We start from the raw sequence: 17,228 nt of genomic DNA, 5'->3' as shown, positions 1-17,228 counted from the left end.
CGGGTGCGGATAAGGGAGGGAGGGCCGGACACACGGGGCCCGCGCCGCGGCTCCCCCTCTCCGCCCGCGGCCGCCGCCCCCGGATTATTTATCCGCAAAGTCCCGCGCGCGCCTATTGGGCCGAGGCCCGGGTGTCAGCGCGAGTCCTGGCTCGCCATTGGCCCCGCACACGTGCGGCCCTGACTCACGTGCTTCCGGTTTGAAGGCAAAAAGTGTGCCTGGGTGATTTTTTTTTAAGCGAGAGAGTTTGAGCAAAGATCCGAGCTGTCAGAGATTTGAAAAAAAAAAAAAGCAGCCCCGGCGCTGGCGGAGACGCGCTCTCCCTGCAAAAAAAGCAAAGGCGATTAAAGGCGCTGCCAGCCTCGCGCTCTGGGCACAGCTGAGCGTGACACTCGGGGAAGTCAAACCCCTCACTACTGCCTAGGAAAATGGCTAGACTTTAAAGACTATTTTTTTTTTTATCTTTAAGAAAAAAAAAATTCTTGGAGATTTTTTTCTTGCTTTCTTTTTCCTTTCCTGTTTTTTTTTCTTTATTTTTAGCCGTGGCTTACTCCCCATTTAAAACAAATTGATTCTGGTTGCAGAAAGAAAAAAGAAATAGCCAAGTGTCTCCATATCTGGATATCTACAAATTAGAGAGAGACAGCGAGATCTGCTCGATAAGAGCGAGAGATCCAGGCCAGGCGCCTGGGCTTTTTTTTCTGCACCCGCCCCGTGCCTTCGCTGGGGCTTTGCCGGCCTCCTTCCTCCGCACACCCCCACGGGCCGCTGGCAAAGTGGGGTGGGGAGCGAGGCGGGGGGGGCGGGGGCCGGCGCGGCGGCCGAGGCGGCGGGGCGGCCGAGCATGGAAGAACAGCAGCCGGAATCTAAAAGTCAGCGCGACTCGGGCCTCGGCGCGGCGGCGGCGGTGGCGGCGGCCCCCGGCAGCCTCACCCTGAGTCTCAGCCCCGGCGCAAGCGGCAGCAGCAGCAGCGATGGAGACAGCGTGCCGGTGTCCCCACAGCCTGCGCCCCCCTCGCCGCCCACGGCGCCCTGCCTGCCGCCCCTGGCCCACCACCCGCATCTCCCCCCGCACCCCCCGCCCCCGCCGCCGCCGCCGCCGCCGCAGCAGCAGCAGCAGCATCTCGCGGCGCCTGCTCACCAGCCGCAGCCCGCGGCCCAGCTGCACCGCACCACCAACTTTTTCATCGACAACATCCTGAGGCCGGACTTCGGCTGCAAAAAGGAGCAGCCGCCGCCGCAGCTCCTCGTGGCGGCGGCGGCGGCGGCCGGAGGAGGCACAGGCGGAGGCCGGGTCGAGCGTGACAGAGGCCAGACCGGCTCAGGTAGAGACCCCGTCCACCCGCTGGGTACGAGGTCGCCAGGCGCCGCCTCACTCCTGTGCACCGCGGACGGGAACTGTGGCCCACCCGACGGCTCCCCGCCAGCCACCGCCGGCGGCGCGGGCGCGTCCAAAGCTGGGAACCCGGCGGCGGCGGCGGCGGCGGCTGCAGCAGCGGCCGTGGCGGCGGCGGCGGCGGCGGCAGCAGCGGCCAAGCCTTCGGACAACGGCGGTGGCAGTGGAGGCGGCGTGGGGAGTCCAGGTGCGCAGGGTGCCAAGTACCCGGAGCACAGCAACCCGGCCATACTGCTAATGGGCTCAGCCAACGGCGGGCCCGTCGTCAAAACTGACTCGCAGCAACCCCTCGTGTGGCCCGCCTGGGTCTACTGCACGCGCTACTCCGATCGCCCGTCCTCCGGTAAGTACCCAGCCCTAGGCTGCGCGGTGAACAGGCAGACGCCGGTAGAACTCTCAGCCGCCGGGCTGGGGAGAGCGTGCGGGCCGGATCCCGAGGGTTCTCTTTTCTCACGCCTGCTCTCTCCTTTTCACCTTCGATTCCAGTCACTACCGACTGTTCTACCGAGTTTTGCGTTCCCGGGCTCTGCGACTACCACCTGGGAGGTTACGGCTCAGGGTTACAGGGAGTGGGATCCTTCGATTTTGAACTCCGAGCCCTTCTCGCCTTCTTTGTGTTTTACCTTTATTATTCTTAGTAAACACCCAGTCAGTCATTGCTTTTTCTTCCAGGAAAAGGGGTTTTTAGAATCAGCGGGAAGGTGGGCCTAGCGATCTGGGTCTCAAATCCTGCGGAGGCCGAAACTGAGCAAGGCTTTGATTAGAGAAATTATCTTCGCTTTGTGTCGTTGCAGACATAAACACTGTATCGATATTTTCTGCGGAGAGATCATTTGCAAAGAGATAGATGTAAGGAGACACAGGAAGAAAGAGAAACGTGTCTGATAGCTGTTCTTCGGCAAGCCGGGTAGCCAAAAGGGCCTGACCCGCCTGGGTAGAATCCAGGGAAAGGCGGTTTCGGAAACAGCGGGTGCCCAGAGCCCCTGGCTCCCGATTCTCTGGAACTGACAGATAAACGAGGGAGAGGACAGAAAATACCTTAGGCTCAGGCCAGAGACCTGGGCCGAGGGCATGAGAGCCAGCCCCCACCTCAGCTTCTCCGTGGCCGCCTGGCACATCCTCCCGGGCCCTGCCCCTTCCTTTTTTCACTCCTTCCTTCCGTACATCTGCCCGTTAGCAAATTTCTGCCAGCCATGGGCCCATTTTTCTCAATTTTCCTTTGGCCTTTCCCCACATACCTCTTTGAGTTTGGAGAACCCCAGGCCGAGAGGTACTCAGGGGCAGCCACGAGGCCCCTGGAGAGGAGGCTGTGGCCTGCCCGCCTCCGGGGACCGCAGCTCCCAGGAGGCTGATGGGCGCCTCGAGGAGGGCGGCAGGGGTTCTGGTCTACGATTGGGGTTCCGCGCCTGGGTCTGGCAGGAGGCCGGGCTGGCGTCGCCGTGCGGCGCTCCACTCCGAGTGGTCTCTGACTTCCCACCGCTTCTGGCCGGGCGCGGATCGATGAGCGCTATCAGCCCCCGCCATCTCGAGCCCCGTTATTGACACATCGGGCTCCCTGAACCTCCGAAAAGCTGCTTTGATTGACTCGCCTGATGGATAGAGTGATTGAGCTGTCAGGCTGTGCCGCTCAGGCTGGCCAGGAGGCTACGATTTTATTACAAGTGTTCATGCCTCTGCAAGGGCACCCATACACACAGTAACAACAACAACAAAACAATTGCAACAATGCTCTAACAACCTAAGGGATGCCCGTCTCACAATGGGGCCTTTCTGAGGTTGCACACATTTCCTGGGCCACTTCTGCTCGACCAGCTAATTACTAACCTAAACCAAGGCCTTCCTGGCCCCTCACCCTGCCTCCCAATGCTTTCTGCATCGGGCTCAGGAGTGGGCCTTGTCTTTGTTCTTGGCTGCTTTCCTTCTTACAAGCCTGGGGAGGCAGGGTGCTGGTTTCTAATCCTGCAGGGGCAGTTGAGGGAGAGGAACCTCAACCCAGTCTTGAGTTGCGGTGGTCGGCCAGGCCTGGACTCTTTTGTCACAGGACAGCTGGTGACCCCTGGCGCTGGTCTGCCCCAGAGGCCAGCTGCCTGGTTTACCCCTCTGCCACTAGGTTTGGAGATGCTGGTGCAGACCCTTCTTTCCAGACAATTTTAGAGGTTAACAGGCCAGATAGGGACTTCGCGCAGCTCGGGAAGCTCCCATAATCATGACAGGGCCCAGCAAGTAAATGCCAGAGAAGACTTGCTTGTGGAGGCCTCTCTTTTTCCTCCTCTCTTCAGGGCTGGGCTTCATAGCCAGCCCTCTTCCCAGACTAGTTTTTGAGGGACACTTCATTTTCCTAGGAAGGTTTCATGTGGCCTCTTCCTATAACCATCTTAGGGCATAGCACAGATTTTTGCTGGAATTGTCCCACCCTTTCTGTCCCTCTGTCCCTGTTTTGCTCCTGGATGTGGGGAGGGGGGTGCAGTTTTCTTGCAGATCACCATAGGTGGGCAGAAAAGACAGCTCTGACTTGCTTTTGTCTTTCGGTTTTCAGTCCTGAAATTGCAGCTTCTGTATCCGAAGGACTAGGGAGAGAGACCTGCCTGTGCCACTGGGTATAGGATGGGGAGGGTCCTCTCTTTCTTACTGGTACCATCCAAGGGACAAAGCAGAGAACCCAGGGGCCTGGGCATGTGGGTAAGGCATACAACTGGGAGAAGGCCTCTTCTCCCCTTTCCAGGAAGCAGGTGGACAGTGTCTTCCTGGGACTCCATAAGGGGCTTCATTTTAGGCCAGAGGGAAAGAAGAGCAGGTAGAGAGAACAGATGCTGAATGTTTTGGAGCTAGGGAGCCCTCCTTATCCCCTTGTTTTCTGGAGTCCGCAGCTACAAGCCCATGTGGTCTTATTGTAGGTGTATGGGTGTAGATGCACTTCTTGAGGAGGGGGAGAAAAATAGTTTGCAGGCTGGCAATTCCCTCAGGGCAGTCTTATCCCAGTCTTCATGACTGCAGTGTTGAGCCTCTTTTTGTGCCAAAGCTGTGAAGACAGCAGGCCCCTGACCTCCAACTCTGGGTTGGGCCTGATAGGGCTCCAAATATCTTTCCATCTTGGACTCTATGATTTAAGCCTATCACGGCTGGGTCTATTCTGAATTGGGGTGTGAGGTGCATACACAACTTCGGCAGGCCAGTTTTCCTCTGTGACCCTTCTGGCATCCCAGAGGATTCCCAGAGGGGAGCCCAGCAACCCCAGTAGCCAGCAGATTGATCTAGGGGCTCATGGGCGGGAGGGGCTGCACGGCCTCTGCTATCGCCCCAGAAGCTCGGGGGGAGATCCTCCAGCTCCGCTCCGCAATTCTCACGGCTTCCTCTGCCCTCTCCCCCCTGCCCTCTGCCCCTTGTCCCCACCTCCGATGCTGCAGGTCCCCGCACCAGGAAGCTGAAGAAGAAGAAGAACGAGAAGGAGGACAAGCGGCCGAGGACGGCGTTCACGGCCGAGCAGCTGCAGAGACTCAAGGCGGAGTTCCAGGCGAACCGCTACATCACTGAGCAGCGGCGGCAGACGCTGGCCCAGGAGCTCAGCCTCAACGAGTCCCAGATCAAGATCTGGTTCCAGAACAAGCGCGCCAAGATCAAGAAAGCCACGGGCATCAAGAACGGCCTGGCGCTGCACCTCATGGCGCAAGGACTGTACAACCATTCAACCACCACGGTCCAGGACAAAGACGAGAGCGAGTAGCCGCCGCCGGCAGAGGCCGCGCGGTCCGGCCGCCGCACCCGCGCCCCCTCCTGGCACCGCGGCCGCCGCCGTGTGGGCCCCACGCCCCGGGGAGAAAGAATCAGCGTAAAGGAGGAAGGGAGCAACAGGGAAAAGAGAGAGAAAGAGGTTCCCAGAATGGAGAGTCACATTGGAACGAGACATTTCTTTTTTTCAAAAGGGAGAAAGACTCAGACAGGTGCTATTGAAAAATAAGATCAGTTCTCTCTTCACAGTATAAGGGACGAAAACTACGAACTCCTTAAAGCTCTATCTAGCCAAACAGCTTACGACCTTGTATATATTTAATTTCAGGTAAGGAAAAGAATTATGTGTAGCGATCTCTATTTGCTGGACTTTTTATTAATCTCCTTTATTATTATTGTTATAATTATTATAATTATTATAATTATTTTATCTCCCGCCTCCGCCTCGCTGCCCCCGGCCCAGTTTCGTTTTCTTTTGAATGTTATCGCTTCTCCGGTGCCTCCCGTCCCGCATCGCTAGCCCTCCGTTTCTCTGGGACTTTTCTTTGTGTGCGTGAGAGTGTGTTTCCTCGCGTGTCTGCCCTTTGCCTCTCCCCCTCCCCCCATCTCCCCGGCCCCTTCTGTCCGTCTGTCTGTCCTGCCCCCCGACCCTTTCGTTTTCTGGAGACTTGTTGAGAAATACGACCCCACAGACTGCGAGACTGAACCGCCGCTACAAGCCAAAGATTTTATTATGTTCAGAAACCTGTAGTCTGAAATAAAGTGTACACTGTGCTCACGAGCGCCTGACGGCCCTCCTCTTTGCGGGCTGGGGAAGGGCGAAGAAGCAGGGCGGCCCTGCGCAAGGCGGGTGCACACCGGCCGCGGAGCCTCGAGGCTGGCCAGGCCTTAAGATCCATCACCGCACAACGAATATAGGGGACAAGGAGGGCGCGGTGATAGGGATGGCTCGGACCCGGGGATGGCCCGGGTTTGGAGGGTCTGGCGGAACACGCCTGGTCTCTGATAGCATTCAAAGGAGACCAAAGGCCCAAACCCCAGTCTTGACTTCGGAAACACTGTGGGGCTGTTGGTCTGCTTCCCGCGGAGCCAGGACCAGCCGGGCTGCAGCGTACTCTGGTTCAACCTGCTCCTCGCTCCAGCTTCCTTCTTTTCTTTTCTGTCTCTTTTTCTGATGCGAGTCTTGCTGGAGGTTTTCTCCTTTAGAAGCAAAAGGACTTCCTGGGGCATGGCAGAGGTGAGGGGCTGCCTGGAATCCTGAGCGAGGGCCACTTCGGCCTGTCTGGACTTCACTGCTCTTCCAATGGAGAAGTGATTCGGTTGTCTAGACGGGTAGTCGAGGGCGGCATAGGAGCCTGGCAGGACTCATGGTGGGCGAAGTCCGGAGAGGAGGCCTGCATGCGGAGAAGCTATGTGGAGCCACAACCCCTCGGTCAGCTACAGGGATTGCTCTGGGGCGAAGATCTCGACATGCACACAGGCCTGCCTTGACCCTTCCCCAGATCTAATAAGTGAGGTTCCTTTCACAATCCCAACAAAGCCTGGCTTGCTTTCTGACAGAGGGGGGCACAAACACCAGCCCCCTGGGCCCCCAGAACCCCCAGATTTCCGAGAGGGAAATGTCTGGACACTTGTCCCAGACCCTGGGGCCCATCCTTCCTGGGTAGCCACTGGGTCCCACCATTCAGGGACTAGAAAGAGAAAGGGGAGGTCCCTTCTAATCTTCCTTTGGTCCAGTATTTTTTAATGGTAAATTCTGTTCTCCCCATTTTTTCCTTCTCTTCTGTAGTATGTATGTATGCAGCTATACTCATACGACCAGATATGTAGGTGTCCCAAAAAACTCAGGTGCATATGTGATCATGTATAGATAAATACTGGTACATCTGGGTGCCCACAGGGTTTTGCGTATTTCTGCATTATGTGAACATTATGTGATTGGATGTTCATGTCTCTGTAATTAGATGCATACTTGGATGTTTGTGAGTTTACAGTGTGTGCACATATGCTTATTTGTGTTTGCAGGTGCGTTTGTGCATGGAGGGGAACCCTGCTTCTGTGCTCTTTCCTTGGGTTTCTTTCCTGTTGTTTTTGCAGGATTGATTATTGTGAGAGTGGGAATGACCGATCAGTCTGCCTTTCTTGGAAAATTCGCCTTGGTTTGGGCCTGTGCTGAGTGTGAAATGACAGTGCCAGGTGTCAGGTCTTTGAAGCCAAGGGGGTGTTGAAGTCCCTGTTGAAGGGCTTGGGGGATTGGGGTTCAGGGGCCTGGAGTTGCAGAGCACATTTGACATTGCCATGGGTTCCCAACTGTATTGCATTCCTTTTACGTCTTTTTTTGGGTGTGTGGAGTAACCTCTACACATAATAGATGTTCACCCAGTCCTTGAGTGAAGAGTTGAAAGCAGTGAGATGGGCCCTTCCCTGGAAGGGAAGTATATCCTGTGCTTTTCTTGGGGTGGGGATGCACGGGAGGAGACTAGAATCTTCGAGTTCTCCAGGGCTTTTGGTTTTGGGGCTGAGACCTGAGGCTGAGGGTACCCCTTTCAGAATCTGGCCACAGGCAGATAGGATGTTGGGGTGCCCAGTTCTACAGAGAATCTTTCTGTCCAAATGCATGGAAACTGGGCTACTTCTCCTTCTCCCTTCCTCAGTGTGGCCCCCTTAGGGTACCTGTGCCCCTCAAGATCACAGATGCAGAGTCAGGGGCCAACTTGAGTAGTAACTCCAAGAAGCATCCTGTTCCTTAAGGCTCCTCTTTTCTGTACCAGGAGATCAAAGCCAAGAGTTTTCTCTCTGGGGGAGAGAGAGGTGGTCACCTCTCCCCAGGATTATATTGGTAAATTGCATGGATGTGTCATTATTATGTAATTTGATTTCTGGCCTATTTTCTCCTTTTGTCTTCCAATCACTATGGGTAAATAGAATTTTCTTCTTTACTCAGAGGAGGAAACTAAAGCTTGGAGAACTTAAACATTTGGTCCATGGCTCCTCTGTTCTCCCGTGTCTTCCTCTTTGTCACACCTACTCATTACAACTGCCTTTATCTCTGAAATCTGGCTGAGGTCCTCAAGTAATGGTCCAGTATGACTTTCCTATCTTCTCTCTTCCCTATTTTTCTTCCTCCTGATTGAGGCAGAGACTAGAGAAGGAGGACTCCAGTCAGACTGCTTTCATGCACCCCGTCTGAAAAAAGAAAGTAATAATAATCATAAACAGGCATTTATTTCTCTGATTTATGGGTCTGGCTTAGCCAGCTGCCTGTGTATTAAAGTCTGGCACTGCATCGAAATAAATACTAGAGTGTGCTATCCCAACTTCCTTATATTCTACCTATTTTTTTAAAGATTGGATTGAACCATAAACTTAAATCTTCCTCAGCCCAGGAGGAAATACACACTAGCCAAGTCTAAACAGTATTGATCCTTGGCTCTTTCTGAGGGCAAAGGTCTCTGTTCTCTTGCCAGAAACTCCCGTTCCTTCAGTAGGGTCAGGAGGAGGAGGTGTGGATGGGGGTGGACTACAGAAGGGGTATTCGGGTGTATGGCGGTGCATTGTAGGTCTGTGTTAGCTTGTGTGTTTGTGGGTTGTATTGCATGTGGGCATTTGTATAGAGGTGTTATTGACTGATAAATAAATGTATTTATTTGGGCTTGGGAGGTGTAAGTGTGTGTTTTGAGTGTATGGGCACCAATAGCGATTGGTGTTTGTGGGGGTGTGTGTGTGTATCCAGGCTGCTGAGGCACAGAGAAAGAGTCAGTACTAACCTGCCCCCCACCTGGCCCCCACAGCCCTGTCACCCCGTGACAGGGCTTCCAGATGCCCCAATGCCCTCAGTAAAAAAGCCAAGAGACTGCGGGGGTAGGGGTGACTCTGGCTGACACCAAGAAGCCGAGGCCAAGGCCAGGGTCAGGGAGACTGGCCTCCCCAGACTCCTTGCCCCGTGGAGGTGTCTGCTGTGGCTTTTCTGGGGATGGCCATCTGTTTCTCCAAGGGTCAGCCTTGCTTTTCTTCTTCATGAAAGCTCTTCCTCTGGCAATACAGGCAACCTTCATTCCTCATCTTTCAACAGGCACAGGCTGGGAAGGAGGTGGGGAGCCTGAAGACCCCTCTCCTCGCTTTGCCTCACTGCCTGGGGCCCATTTAATCTCTATGTCACCATCGCTTAAATTGGAAATCATGTTCACTCCGTCTGGAGGGAGGTGGCCAAGTACTGCTCCATCCCCCATCACCCCACCAGAGACCTCTTCTCTCTTTCACTCTGAACCCAGGTGAAAGAATTGTGGCAACTTGTGGAAAGGGGCAAGACTGGGGACTCCACCAGCCCCCACTCCTTCCCAAATGATTTAGGCCAGGCATTTAATTGTTGGAGGAGATCCACAGAGATTCTTGAATAAAAAGTTTCATTTAACTGGGGGTGGGGGATGGGAGGGAAAATGCCTGGCAGGGTGTGAAAGCATACTGGAAGTGAGAGGCAAAATCTTCAGATTTCCTCTAAGTCCAGTAAGGGCCTCAAGAGTGTCACTGAGTGGGTGGTACCAATGCACACACAGACATGCAGCACGTGTGCACACACTTCTGCACATCCAAATGCACAAAAAAGGTGCTCACATGTATAATACTTGTACACCTATGCAAAATATGAGCAAATATACAAACAAGTATCTAGATATCTAGAACTGACATGCAGAGATGGGTTCCTAGCAAGCACATGGCCATGGTCCATGTAGAAATTTCTGGCACTTTTTTTTTTTTTACATGACCCAGGAGTACACCTGCTGGTGTCCAATACACACCTGCATGCCCCAGCTAGTGGGCTTTGCTCCAATCCAGTATAGGGACAGCCCTTCCAGGGCTGGGGACACACTAGACTGCCTGTTTCTTTTCATGAAGGCCACCAGAGAGAACTGGGACTGAGGTGAGTGGATTGATTGTGTGGGAGTGGAAAGTCTGGAGTCAAGGCAGCCCCTTCTCTCTCCCCAGAGACTCTGGGCTCAGACACAAATGTGCTGCTGCTACACCTATCTCCATCCCTCCCTCCCACCTACCCTGCGCCTTCCCAGGTGTACCTCCTGGGGGTGAAGCAGATCCAGGGAGGGAGAGGGCAGACTTCTGAAGCTGATTTCTCAGAGAGTTGGGTAAGTCTTGGGCCATTATAATTTGCACTTTGAGTTTGCTTCTAAATGCAGCCTTCCCCAGAGATGCCATTCTGGAGATGGAGCAGGCCCCTCCACTCTGGAATTCTTCCCAAAGATATGGGGTAGGTTGCTGTGAGCACATTTGGAAAGATTTCAGGTTGCAATAATGGATTGCAGAAAAGCAGAGATCGGAGCACTGTGCATGCTCAAACACACTCAGCTTATCCCAAGGAGAGGATTGGATCCATGCTCCAGACTCGCCTTTCGGATGTGGGAACGGGGTGAAGGGTGGGTGGGAGGATGCAGAAGGAGCCCTGTGCTGGGGGAAGCTGTGAGCACAAGCCTCCCTACTCAACTCTGCCAGGGGACGGGTATACACGCAAGCAATCTCCCAGGGACTAGCAGCTACCAGAAGATTCCTCCCAGACCCAGCTGCCATTCAAGTGCAAGTGCAGGGGTGGTGAGAAGCGCCATCCTGGGTGCACTCAGTACCCCCTCTCCGTTTCCCCCCACCCCCTCCCACTCTCTCCTGGCACCCCAGGAACAGCAATTGCATTGAAGAGGGGAGGGAGACCCCTGTAGGTGAGATGGAATCCAAGGAAGAGAGGGACCTACTAAAATTGAACATTCCTCAAGGACAGACCACTGCAAGAGTGGGCTAGGACCCTGACTGAGAGGCCAGCAGATTCAGGCAGGAAGGCACACAGTGGTGCCCACTGATGAAGTGAATGCAGTGGGAAACCATGCATAAAGCCCTGCTGCTGCCCCACACCCCCATCCAGCTGCAGTGAGGCGGCCACTAAAAGTCTTTCATCCAAGATGAAAATTCATCATTACAAGACACATCCAGAAATTTAAAAATAATAACAGATTCTCTATTTACTGAGAGCCAGTGTCCCACGTTGCTAGTCATTTGACACAGTTTACTTTTTTCAACCTCACACACTTCTTTGAGCTGGATATTATCATCCCCATTTTACAGGTAAGAAAAGTGAGGTCCAGAGACGTTCTTGCCAAGGTCACACCAAACCACGTTAAAACTTACACAGTAATTATATGTCATAAAATACTAGGACGATTCTCCCGGTGTGCTGTGATGTTTCCACAGTAGGAGAACTTCTGCATAAGGTCGGGATAGGGGTGGATTTGGGTTAAAGGCTATTCTTTCTCTTTTGGACTCTTAAGTAGGAGTAGTCCTCAGCCGCCACCTCCAACCTCCCACCCTTCCCTCAAGTTAGTAACTCACGCTCGAATTCTTGCTCTCAAATCCCACTCTACCCAGGTTGGTCTCAGATTAGGTTCCCTGGAGGTCTTCAAGATGACCCCTTCCCACCACAGTCAGCAGTGCCTACCCTCACAATCTCCTCTCCCTCCTGAGCCCAGTCTGGCTCGGCTGACACAGCCCGCCCCTGGCGTCTCGGACTTTGGCTTCTCCCGCCTGGCTGGAGCTGCCTGCGCGCCCAGCGCGGTCTGCGGAGGGCGCTTCACAGATGCACTTCCGGTCAGCGCAGCGAAGGCCGTAGGCTTGGACCGCGCTGACCTGTCGAGTCAGGCTGGAGATCGGAGAGGATCTGGGGCTCGTCCTCTCTCGAGGAACCTCGAAACCCCAATTCTGCTATCCCTGCGCGGGATCCTGCCCACCGGCTCGATGGAGGCGCCAAAGGGAGGGCTGCCCCGGCGGCTTACCCGCGCCGGGCTCCGGGCGATGGACAGGGACCCGCCTCCCTCCACCCGCAGGAGCCAGTGCTCCCGCATCCCCGCCCGGGTTCCCCCAAGCGACGATCTCTGTACAGTTTCGATTTGTGTCTAGGCCGGGTTCGCTCTCCTTTCAGTAATTTTCTCTGGGCTTCCCGGCCTCTGGGTCCCTCTCGTGGGTCCTCTGCTCCAAGGTTTCCGTTTTCGTTCAGAAGACTGCCCTCCTGCGGTCAGCCTCTCGGACCGCTCGGACTCGGCCTTTGCGGAGGGTGTGCCTGGGCGTCTCTTTGGCTTCCTGCCCTCCGTCTCCTCTGGTCCGTGGCCCGGCTCCCAAGTTTGCTCCCGGGATTGGGAGGCTCTGAGGGAGGCCGCCGACTTCCGACCTCTCGCTTCCCTCCCTGGGCAGGCGCGCGGGACCGGGGCTGACCTTGGAGGCGGCCACGCTCCCCCTTCCCACCGTGTTCCCCAGTCACCCCCGGCCCCCTTGACTCCCGGGCAACCAAGTCGTGGCCACTGGGGAAGCGCCCTTCCCTTGGCGGTGCGCCCTTGCCCTGGCGGTATCGCTCAGCGGCTGGCAATCGGAGCTGCGCAAACCATGTTTCGGAGCGGCCGGGCCTGGGGTCAAACCAGGAAGGAGGAGGGGGTGGACCTCAGGCTGTGGAGACCCGACTTTATTTGTTTCAACTTGTCCTGAAGGGTTAGACGAGGCGCGCGCTCTCGCACAGTTGCCACCGGGAGCCGAAACCCTCGCTGGCTCGGCTGCCCGGCTCGGCCCGCCCGCTCGGCGCCCTGCGCGGCCCTGGCTGGCCCGCAGACCCTGGCGTCCGAGAGCTTGGGCTTCTGCCTTCTCAGTGCCTGGCTGGGGCGAACTTGGCCCGCGAAGGGCCGCCACCTGCATTTTCCTGGACTAGGTGAGCGCCTTCCGAAATCCCCGATGCGGGATCCTTTTTTGGGGGCGAGAGAAAAAGTTGCAGCAGCAGCCCTGCCCCCTGCCGCCTTTTCCCACAATAAAGCGCCCACTTTCAGGTGGCAGACTTTTTTTCCACCTTCCCTTTCTTTCTTTTTCTGGAGATATTTGGCCAATTCGCTTTCCTAGGCACAGCTGCGGTCTCCCCCTCAGGTTAACTGTTTGCATGGAATTTCTTTAAAACTAGAGCAGTCCTCTTGCCCTCGGTCAGCATCTTTTCTGAGTGGCGCCCACCCAGGCCCTACAGAGCTTCCAGGAAGGCGCGGCCGGCTAGCAGGGCGTGAGAAGGACGGAGGCCGGGCGAGGATCTTCGGTCCTTCGCTGCAACTCCCCCATCTCCTCCCCTTGCAGACTGAGAGCTCTGGCCTTCAACGCTAGCCTCACGGCTTCAGGGTCGGTTCAAGTGCGCTGTCCTCAGCGGGCAGAAACAGAGAGCTCCGTCGGAATCGCTAGGTACCTACCCGGGGGAGGACGGCCAAACCCCAGTTCCATGTTCCTCGGGCCTCAGTTTCTTATCTGTTCTCCAAAATGCCCTAACAGGGTCGAGCTGTTTAGAGCTGCAGAGTGAGAAGTCTAGGGTTGTGGGTTTGCCTACTGGCAAGGGAGTGAGGGGACCCGGGGTGTTGGGGGAGGAAAGAATTGGAAGGACAAAGCCTCCCCACGCCACTTTCACTCAGCTGAAGTGAACAAAGTTCCCTTTTGGGATAGAGCTATTGGGGCTCTCGGACTAGCCAGGATCAGGGGATTCCAGGTGGGCGAGATTCTGTGTTCCATGCACCCCAGGTGCAAACTTTGGCCCCAAACCGAAGCTGCCGCGGTGAAAGTAACCAGAGATACCCGAGGTTTTGAGGAGGCGCCCCCACAGCGCCCCGCAAGTGCGGACTGCTGACTTGTGTAGAAGACACCTCTGCCCCCAGTCTTGGCTGGGCCTCGGTGGAGAGGGTTTGTTCTCCTTTCTCTCGGGCAACCTGATCGGATATTTCTCCCTCTCCTTTCTTTCTCTCCTTCCTTAGTTACTAACTCCAGGAGAGCTGCTCGCGTTTGGATTTGGCCCACCAATCTAAGCAAAAAGACCCGCCTGCTGAGGCGCAGGAGCCGCGGCCCTCCCTCCAGCTTCCTGGGGGTAGGGTGGGGACCCCTCCCTTAGAGATTCTCTAGAGCCAGAGTGTTGATGATCATTACTTTAAATTAAAAGTCCTCCTTTTTACTTTCTGTCTAAGCTCCAACTTAGTTTCAGAGAATGAAGCGTGAAAGCTCTATTATAGAGATTACCGATGCTTCATTTATTCCCGCAAATGGCAAACACTGCCCGGCAAAGACCGAGCGAGCGAGTTCCTTGTCTCGGATCCTCAGCCATCTCCGGGCTCACAAGCTCACTTGGCTGTGAGACAGCATCGTCGGGAAAACCCCTACAATGGGCTTACCTGGGGAAGGGAAGAGCTCTGTTCACTGGGGCTGCATCCAGCAAGCCCCTTGGGGTAAAGACCTAGTTACATACCCCTGACTCGAGGGTTGAGGGATTTGAAATTGGAGAAAAGGGGTGTCCAGAGGATTACTCTTGAGGATCCCTGTGATGTTGAGTGTATGTGCCCAGAGAAATCCCATGGACAGAGGAGCCTCATGGGCTGTAGTCTATGGGTCCCAAAAGCAGTGCAAATCACTGCTAACCTTAATGCTGCAGCTCCCTTTTCTGTTTACAGTGGAGTTCCTTGGAATTTGCAGTGTGTTCCAGGAGAGCCAGGAGACCCGGCTGTATGCTGTCCTGTATGCTGTCTTGACCTCATTCACTTTGTCATTCCAACCCTCTAGCCCTCCCTGATCTTCTCCATGCTCAGGCGGTCAAGAGCTTGTGTCCATAGTGACAACTCTCCATCCACAGTTTTATTTTAATGCATATATGCAGTCTCAGTGGGTCCTTTTGGAAGTAGATCCAGAGCCTTTCTACCTTTGATGTACAAAACTCACCTAGTGACTTGGTGATTGTTGTTGCTTAGTTGCTTAGTGTTGTCCAACTCTTTGCTACCCCATGGACTGTAACTCTCCAGGTTCCTCTGTTCATGGAATTCTCCAGGCAAGAATACTGGAGTGGGTTGTCATGCCCTCCTCCAGGGATCTTCCCAACCCAGGGATCAAACCCAGGTCTCACACATTGCAGGCGATTTGCCTTCTCCATAATGAGGGATTCTTTGGTCATTTCACGAAGAGGCAGTTGGAAAGAAGTGAAATGACCTCTGGGGGCGGGGGGAAACGATAAAGATTTCTTATTCTTTTGAGACAGAGCAGTGAAGTTTGAAGAGGAAGAAGTATAAACTCCTAGAAGGAGAATTTCCCAAGTTCAGGCTTAAATTCCTTTGTGACACTGTATTATTAACTCCAACACAGTGGCAGGCCCACATTCCAGTTATCCCACGCTGGGAGCCCCTCCAACACAAAGGCTGTTGTTTGCGAGGGGGGGTGGATAACCAGGAGGGATTGTCAGTCCTTCTTTCTCTCACCTTATCCAGCTCACAGATTGCAGGGAAAGTGGAAGTTAATTGTGCTTCTGTTTTAGAGGAGCTTGTTTTTCTTAAGAAGCCACCTTATGGAAGTGTGTGTGTGAGACTTGCCTTGGGGTATCAACAGGGACCATCCTGGAAATGATGCATTTCCCTTATTAGGTGGCTGGTGACTTGTCCATAGCTTGCAATGGAGTCAAGTCCCTGTAGTTGTCCTTTCTCCCTTTAATACATGATGACTTTTTTACCACAAAGGTCCTCAGTGGTCAAGAGCGGCAGTCTTAATGGTTCTTTGAGGGCAAAGTCACCTTACAGAGCCTGGGGAGTTTCCACTGATGTAGTAGGGATGACAGAGCCAGCTGGATGGGGAGGGGATGTGACGGTGAGTAGATATGATGATGCATCACTAAGTCAGGGAAGGAGGGGAGCGGGCTTGCTGCTCGCACAAACAGTGGTCAACTTTCATTAATTGCTCAGTTATTTTAATGTGAAGGCAAATACCAGAATGCTCTAGTGTCCATTTTGGATTAATGGGCCTGCAATGTTAGATAAGGAGGGGGTCAAAGAGAGAATAGAGGTGTTCAGGAGATTTCAATCTTCTTTCAAATTTAGAGGGCTTTTTTTTTTTTTTTTGGTGGAGGGGTTGTGTTTTCCACTCCTTTACCCCACCAAATGCATGAAGTGGGAGTCAGTGAATTGAAAAGGCGAACAGAGATTGGCTTCTAAGGATAACCAAGATCAGAGGGAAACCTCTGCTGTGTCCTGATAAATTATTCAATCAACTCAACTTGACCTAAGTCAAGTGCCTGTGATGCCCTGAGGTGGGCATTGGTGGGCTGCACTCTTAGCGTCCCAGGTGCCATGTTGGTATGGTATAGCCCAGATTTCCAGATTAGCCATGTGAATTCCTGAAGGCTGGTTATTTGGAATATTGTAAACACCATCAGAACCCATCCCTTAACTTTAATAATATCAGAGGCAATACCTCTGGGACTGATTCCGGCTGGTTAACTTAGCTGAATTTATGATCTGTGAAAGAGAAAACAAAGGCAGATTCAGGTGCATCTACCTTAGTTTTTTATGTCAGTAGCTTCAGGAAAAAATTATTTCCCTACTTTTAACACAGATCTGTTCAGGTTAGTGGAATAAAGCACAGATGTACAGAATTTAGAGATTATATTCTATTTCTCATAATACTTTCCCTCCTTGTCTTTGTATTTGTTTTCAGGGGCTATCCACACTCATGTCTGAATTTTTGGTGGATATTTTTTTCTGGGAAATGTGGTCGTATGGAGTAGTCTCAAGTAGCTTTTGAAAGTGTAAGCTTGAATTTGGAACAGGGCTGGAGGCAGGGTGAGTCCTGACATTCTGGGCATCACATAAGATGTATGAAGTTAGAGGAGCGTCTCTGAAATGACTCTGGGTCTATTTCGGGGCAATATTCTTTGAGGTTATTATTAAGGGAAATACCTTCTTCAACATAAGCATCACATTTCTGTATGGGCAAAACTTGGGCAGAAATTTGAAACATCCTGCCTATGAACATCCATGGAGCCATTCTATGTTAAATTGCTTGTGGTAAGTTCACCATTGCAGGCCTAGCCCTTGAAGTTTACATTCTTGGAATTCTAGGACTCTTTCTGGGATTCTTTTAGGTACAGTCTATACATGTAAACCAGTTTAAGTAAAAATGACACCATGAATGAAACAGGGGTTGGCTGAAGTCAAACAGACAGCCATGTGGTTGTTTAAACTGCTTCCCTCCCTCACCTTGTCCAGACCAGACTATGGGTGGAGAGCAAGCCTGTGAC

At 53.6% G+C, this 17,228-nt stretch overlaps 1 protein-coding gene across 1 annotated transcript; it reads left to right on the top strand.

The window, feature by feature from the left end:
- The first annotated feature begins 601 nt into the window (after positions 1 to 601).
- Positions 602 to 5,900, top strand: EN1 (engrailed homeobox 1). The gene is made up of 2 exons (XM_069577803.1): positions 602 to 1,739; positions 4,801 to 5,900. The coding sequence occupies exons 1-2, from the start codon at positions 845 to 847 to the stop codon at positions 5,115 to 5,117; spliced, it is 1,212 nt and encodes a 403-aa protein (XP_069433904.1). The 5' UTR covers positions 602 to 844; the 3' UTR covers positions 5,118 to 5,900.
- The last annotated feature ends 11,328 nt before the right edge of the window (positions 5,901 to 17,228 follow it).

The sequence above is a fragment of the Ovis canadensis genome, chromosome 2 (genome assembly GCF_042477335.2).
Source record: "Ovis canadensis isolate MfBH-ARS-UI-01 breed Bighorn chromosome 2, ARS-UI_OviCan_v2, whole genome shotgun sequence".
NCBI classification, from domain to species: domain Eukaryota; kingdom Metazoa; phylum Chordata; class Mammalia; order Artiodactyla; family Bovidae; genus Ovis; species Ovis canadensis.
This window is presented reverse-complemented; position numbering and strand designations above follow the sequence as displayed.

Excerpts from the sequence above, each read along its gene's own strand:
- EN1 (XM_069577803.1), top strand. The coding sequence starts at position 845 with ATGGAAGAACAGCAGCCGGAATCTAAAAGTCAGCGCGACTCGGGCCTC. Across the intron at positions 1,740-4,800 it reads CTCCGATCGCCCGTCCTCCG|GTCCCCGCACCAGGAAGCTG; the intron begins GTAAGTACCCAG and ends CCGATGCTGCAG.